Below are 6753 nucleotides of genomic sequence, written 5' to 3' on the forward strand. Positions count from 1 at the left end.
TAGTGACTAGAAATAACGGTCACAAGCTGGTAGAGGGTAAATTCAGGTTAGACATCAGGAGGCGCTACTTTACTGTCAGGGTGGCTAGGATCTGGAACCAACTTCCAAGTGAAGTCTTGCTGGCTCCTACCCTGGGGGTCTTTAAGACAAGTCTAGACGATCACCTTGCTGGGTCGTTTGACCCCAGTACTCTTTCCTGCCATGGCAGGGGGTTGGACTTGATGATCTGCTCAGGTCCCTTCCGACCCTACTAACTATGAAACAACTGTCCTGAAGAGAACAATTATAAGTGTACTGAGTTTATTAGAGAAAGACTGTATAGAAAGGAACCAAAGGATAAGCCACCAGCAGCATTTGCCCTTAATTTTTTTAAGCATGGATCAGCACAGCATACCACAGAGTGCTGAAGTACGTCACTACAGACTGGAGTTAAATATTTGGAGCATCAGGGAACATGCATTTTGTTGAAAACCTGAGGAGAAAAAGCTATTTCTCCCCAATGCAGTCAGTTTCCTTTCCAGTAGATGGGAATTCTGGTGACAGAAACCAGGCACTACAAAGAGGCAGCTGGAGTGTGTACACACCAGCATAAGCCCACACCACAAGCAGAGTCATCAGGACACAACACGCACCTTGTGCAGGCACAGCTGTTAGAAGGTGCTATGGAACCTGGCAGAAGGTACAGACTTGCCTACATTTACCTTTTGATTGCTGCTGAATGGCAGCAGAAGTTTTCTTTCACTTTGTTTCTGTTACCACAGGAGACCTGCAAGACTGAATGCCTTCAGTACTGCTGGCAGAATGACACAGCATAGATCAGGTCTGAGCCTGATACAGGGACAGGCAATACTACTGTACTGCTCTGTTCCTTGGAGAGCAAAGGTTTGGGTCTCTCCTAATGGGCAGATGAAGACAAAGGCAAGTCATATTCATCAGGATGTTCGGAGAAACCTTGCCTCAGCAGGTGCCAGAGCCTTCTTTAATGCACCTGACCTTGGATGGTACATACTAGCTGAAACAAGTGTCAGAATTTCCTCATTTTTATTGGCACAGCCAACACAGCTGCAGTCAGGCACATGGCTCACAGAGCAGTTGTAGACTTTCAGCTCCTCTTTTGCAAATTGAATTAACCTGGTTCTGAGTAAGGTCAGAGTCTGAGAACTCCGAATTTACAACTCTGGCAGAAACAGAGGTGCTACTCTTCAAGGGACAAAGAAAGAAGACACAGTTTGTTTCAGTATAACCAGTACTAAATGAATCTTCCAGAAACAAACTAACTTTGTTATGCTATCACTGGATTCCAATAAAGTATAACACAAAAAAGCTAGGGACGTGAAGACATAGGCTATATGGGTTCTGCTTTGAAGTGGTAAGCTTTAAAAAAAAAAAAACAACAAAAGAAAACTGATACTGTAGTGCTCAGGCAAACCCCCCCCAAAAAACAACAACCCAGAATGAATAAAAAAGTTTAATCAATTTGTAACTAAAACACTTCACTCCTGGATTAAGAACTATCTTCCTTATGCCTGCCAATACCCACACCCCACCCAAAAACAAACAGAAAAACAACTGCTTGGCTAACAAGTATGATCTCACAAGGCTTCATATGAAATTGAGAAAAATAACTAAGGATAACTTTCTGTCAGGTCAGCAACATTGGTTACTAGTATTTGAGACATGGGAGAAAGCCATCATAATGAGAATAAGGCACCACTAAGTAGGCCTGGAAAAGAGGTCTACAAAAGAAAAGCATTCTAACTGCACTGTTCAGTGGAAGACACAAGATAAGTGAACCAAACGCCTAACTGACTAGGCTACAGAAGTCAAAACCATTTTTATCCATGCTTCTACTAGATAGGTATTCAATAGGTATAAGTGTATTTTGTAATTATCTAGTACTTTTGTTCTGTCCCTTTAACCATTTAACTTAAGATGTTTCTCTCTCTTCCCCCTTTCTGAGCATTAGAGAAAGTCTTCTTACAGAAAAGACTAAAAAGCTTTTTCCTTAGTAAGTATTGGTCATGTCATCCATAGTTCCCTAACAGATGTCTATATCTACTTAAGAACCTGTAAGACTAGCGCTTAAGAAAGATTTTTAGTTAAATGACACCTTTCCCCAGGTGAGAGATTTAGACAAATTACATAGAACTAAAACAGAGGTCCCACCACACTGGTGAAGTTTTAAGCCAAAACTTCCCCAGCCAGTGTTGATTTTTACAAATATACACATTGCTAGAAAGACTCTTCTTCACTAAACAGACTTAGATATGTTCCAAATGGTCATATATACCTTAAGGGCTTCTACTTGCTGACAGATCATCTGAAGTAAGGATTTCTGATCTTCTGCCCAGCGAGGCGGAGTCTTGGGAGAAAACTAGAAGAGGAAATATTGAATCATCATTTTCTTTTCTTTAGACATGCATACTCTTTAGGAAAAAACTTTTACTCTTTGATATACCTTGTAGCTTTTACTTGGTGATAAAGCAAATTTTGTGGGCGAGGGAGTAGAGTGTTTTACTTCTGCAGCTGCAGCTTGAGATAGATCATTCTTGAAGACAGGGCTTCCTTCTTCACCATAATCCCCAAGTTCATGAATTACTGTATCCAACGTCTCCTTCACAGTTTCTATTGACACTGGTAACTAGGAAAGAATTTCAGGAATAAGTTATCCCTTTTAGTTTTCTTTATTAATTCAGGGTATGTTCCCTTGAATCTATTGTACTAGTGGTGTACAATGTACTAGCCAGCAAGTAGTGTTTTATGTTAAGATGCTTCCCTCCAAACAGCCTTCCTGTCTGAAAAAATTAAGGTTTGGATCAATGTTTCTAATAAAGCAAACTTGGACACTACTTTGTTAAGGCTTCATAATCCTTCACAGAATTTTCCAGAATACCTTTCTTATTCACCTCCATTATTTACATGAAACATGTTCATTTTTCTTGCACAATCTGATATAAAGAGTTCAAGTGCAGGTTTCCCTCAATTTATGCGGTACATGCGTTCCCAGAAAACTGTGCATAAATCAAATTTGCATAAAGAGAACCCAGTTTACAGTGTAAGAAACAGGGATACATTCCCACAGCAGTGAGGGGAGGGAGGAAGGCTGGGACTAGGGAAGGGGCAGGGGGAGGGGCGCAATGCAGCCCGTGGTCTGCTCCTGGGACTGCAGCAGGGAGCAAAGTGGAGGAAACCAAGTGGGTGCAGGGTGCGGGATGGGGGAACACAGCTCTTGTTACTATGTGCACCCCAGGATGGCTGCAGGCTGGGCTGTTCTCAGGAGGCATGTGCCCCTGGATCTGCGTGTGGGAGGAGAGCAGGCTGCTGCTGCAGGCAGCACTGAGCTCTTCCCAGCACTCGGGGTGGGGGTGCTGCTGCTGCCCCAAAATTTGCGATAGCCCCCAACCCTGCCCTCCCAGCACTGCCATTGAGCACCAGAAAGAGCCTAGTGCTGCTGCCAGTATCAAACTGCAATGGCAGCCTGCTGCTCTCCTGCGCACAGATCCAGGGGCATGTCCCCCAGAAAGAGCCCAGCGCAGCCCCCCAGGGTGCGCGCAGCAACAAGAGCCATGCCCCACTCCCGTCCCGCACCCACTCACAGTTCCCTCTGCTTTGCTCCCTGCTGCAGCCCTGGGAGCAGCCAATAGGCTGTGCTGTGCCCCACCCCTTTCCCTACTGACTTACCTTGTTGCATCCCGGGCCTCTGCTTCTACCCATCACTCCAACCCCTGCTGCAGCGGCCCTGGAAGCAGCTGACACCACCTGCCTGCACCATGACACAGCACAACCCAGGGGCTGTGGTGAGCGGGGACAAGCAGAGCCCTGGAGCCAATCGCATAAGGGTGAATTTACCTCGCGTATAATGAATCTGGGGTATAAGAAGGGTCATCGCATAAGACCAAGTTTGCATACATGGAACCCACATAAATTGAGGGAAACCTGTATACAAATCACTATCCTTAGGGTAAAATGCTTGAACTTCTGGAGAAGAAAGTGGCCCTAACAAGTCATTAACTGATTTAACAATACATAATATTAAAACGTCTTTTTCTGATTAAATCAGCCACATTTACAATTATTTATAAACAGATATTCAGGTTAAGCTATACAGAAAGTTAATAATCAAATCTGTGCTGCAACCCTGACAACATCACACCCTCCAAAGTTCTCTCATTTCAGTTCAATTTCAGAATTGTGACTACAGTACTTCACATTTACAAAAAGAAGCATGAAGGCATACAGCAGTATTTCAGAACAGAACATTATGCTGACCATCCTCTACATTTTCAAGACAAGCTAGGGGGAATTCTTTTTAATTGGTTACACTTCAATATAAAGATGTGACACACTAAACCCTTTTACTCATAGAAAAGTGTTTGAGATCAAGATTCTGATCACATTAACAAGCAGATCTGGAATAAGCCCAACATGCATACCTTCTCAATTACTGAAATGTCTGTAAAACTTTCATCAATGATCTTCATTAGATAGTCTCTACTCTTTCGCAAGTGATTTTTGCATTCTTCTTGTTCTTCTGGTGAGAGTGCATCACTCTCAATCTCCTCAGCCTTTCTTTGGAATATCTAGCCAACAGAGTGAGACTTAGTATATAGTTTTAAACACCCCAAAAGTTTAAAAGAAAAAAAAGTTTTATACACTTACTAGTGCAAGATTCCAGTATGAAACAACATTCTTAATATTTTCAAATGCTAGCAAGGCATCTTCAGTTCTTCCATCAACTGCAGCGAGCATAGCAGATGCTATACGTTCCTCCTGTTCATATTCTGCAGCTTGAGAAGGCTATTAAAAAGGTGTCAAGAATTTAAAGTAAAACATGTGTTTTATACCAAAAAAGTATACATTTAATTTAACAGTCTTGTAAATGCTAAAACAACGAGTAACATGCATTATACCAAATTACTATGTACTAAACTAGACAGATGCCAAATATTAGGACATATAAGAACAGTTTGATATTCACAATATTATTCCTAAAAAGAAAATAAAGAGCAAAATGATTCAGGCTCAACTGCTACAGTGGGTCAATTCAGTGAGGTGCGATATAATCAGTCAGCAGATGGGTATGAGCTTGTGGATGATATCCTCAAGATCAACCCCCATTAACAGTGTGCAAGTAAGTCACAAGTATTTGTAAGATCTAGCTAAACTTTTTAAAGGCAGGTTTCCAACTTGAGACCTGAGGGCTGAGTTTACATTTTCTCAAGAAGCTGATGTAAGTAACTTACATACTATTTTTTTTTTAAAACAATTTAAAATTCCAAACACCAAAAAGTTAGTAGATTTTTTATTCTGGTTATTCTGTGCCTCCCTTCACCCATCTTTAGACTAGGGATAACACCACTCCAACAAGGGAAAATTCATTAATGACTGGAGCACTGCATTATTAGAGAGACTGGCATCCAAGAAGAACTGGTTTGAGTAGTATCCAGTGAACAAAGCATAGGGCTGCATATGAAGCCTAAAGTTATAAAAATACAGGATAAAACAAACCAACAAAACACCAAAAACCCTTTTGTTCAGTGAGCTGTATCCATTGGACGGAGAAGTCCTATGACCACACACATCAACATGCAACTTAAGATTTCATACTTCAAATCCTGTGTGTATGCATTACTCTGGCACACTTGCGTGCGCTACCCTGGAACATAGTTCCCTTAACATAGCATGTACATGCACTTTTTCTTTTTATAACCACAAAAAATGAACTAGGACTATGGGAAAAGCAGGATTTTTAACCCTTTGAAAGTGACTAGACTTCAAGGTGCTGCCTCTTGAAAAATTAAGCCTGAAATCTAGGCTTAAAACAAGAACACCTTGACAGTTTTCTGCTTGTCAGCTAGAATTCATATTCCTTGTGATTTTCAAACAGATTGTCAGTTACTATCTACTAATTCCCAATTTGTTAGCCACATAATACTGACAGAAAATGAAGCCATGTAAAATTTTTGGCTTGGTGCAGCATTTTCTCTTCTGTTGAAGAAAGCCATTAACCCATTCTGTTCCCCTTTGTACAGTAACTATATGGATATAAAAAAAAGCAAAGAAACAGTAGGCATCATGATTCAGAATAGGTGTAAGGTTAAAATGCAACTTAGAACATGATTTCTTGGGTACCTGTTTATGCCTGAATAAATTATTAGGAAATCAGGCCAGCCTTGCTGGTAACTATCAGTAAGGTGGGGATAAACAAAACTATCTACCTGCCTAGCCAGTTTTTGAAAAAATACTCCAAAAGAGCACATTAAAACACAATATTTGCAAAATTATGAAATTATAAGTAGTAAGTTTTATATGCTTTTTTGTTTGTTTTTTAAACAGACTGTTGTTTTTCTGGACTCTCTCTGCATTTGCTAGTTCTCAATCATCCCAGCTCTTTTCAGGAAGTCTTTTAGAAGGAGACAGCACAGATATCATAGGTAATTTCAGTTTTACTCAGCTAAAATATTTCCTTCAAAAATTACTTAAAGCCCAGACTATAAGTTGTGCGGTCACTGTACTCTAGAGATCTGTTAAACACACCCAGTTCTGCATTAGACTCTAAACAATTAGATCATTGTGTGTTCTCTCTAAGCAGAGACCTATTCCTTTTGTTGTGTCCTCAGCTTAGTTTTTGCTGGTGAAACTTGTAAGTTGTCCAGTTTTATGAAGTGTGTGACTCTCAGCCGCAACAACCCGGGTGCCTTAAGATGCTTTCAGTGGTGCTGCAAGTCCACACCAGGTTGGGGGGGGGGGGGG

General features: G+C 41.1%; 1 protein-coding gene across 1 annotated transcript in view; it reads right to left on the reverse strand.

Moving 5' to 3' along the window:
• RGPD4 (RANBP2-like and GRIP domain containing 4) overlaps positions 1-6753 on the reverse strand; it is a 99581-nt gene that overhangs the window by 48793 nt on the left and 44035 nt on the right. Inside the window, exons 14-17 of the mRNA XM_019524304.1 lie at positions 4660-4797; positions 4434-4580; positions 2459-2641; positions 2291-2374 (exon numbers count right to left, since the gene is read on the reverse strand). Of these exons, the coding sequence (XP_019379849.1) occupies positions 2291-2374; positions 2459-2641; positions 4434-4580; positions 4660-4797 (552 nt within the window). The remainder of the gene's footprint in view (positions 1-2290; positions 2375-2458; positions 2642-4433; positions 4581-4659; positions 4798-6753) is intronic.

The sequence above is a fragment of the Gavialis gangeticus genome, unplaced genomic scaffold (assembly GCF_001723915.1).
Source record: "Gavialis gangeticus isolate Ggan-Ray unplaced genomic scaffold, GavGan_comp1, whole genome shotgun sequence".
Classification (NCBI taxonomy): Eukaryota; Metazoa; Chordata; order Crocodylia; family Gavialidae; genus Gavialis; species Gavialis gangeticus.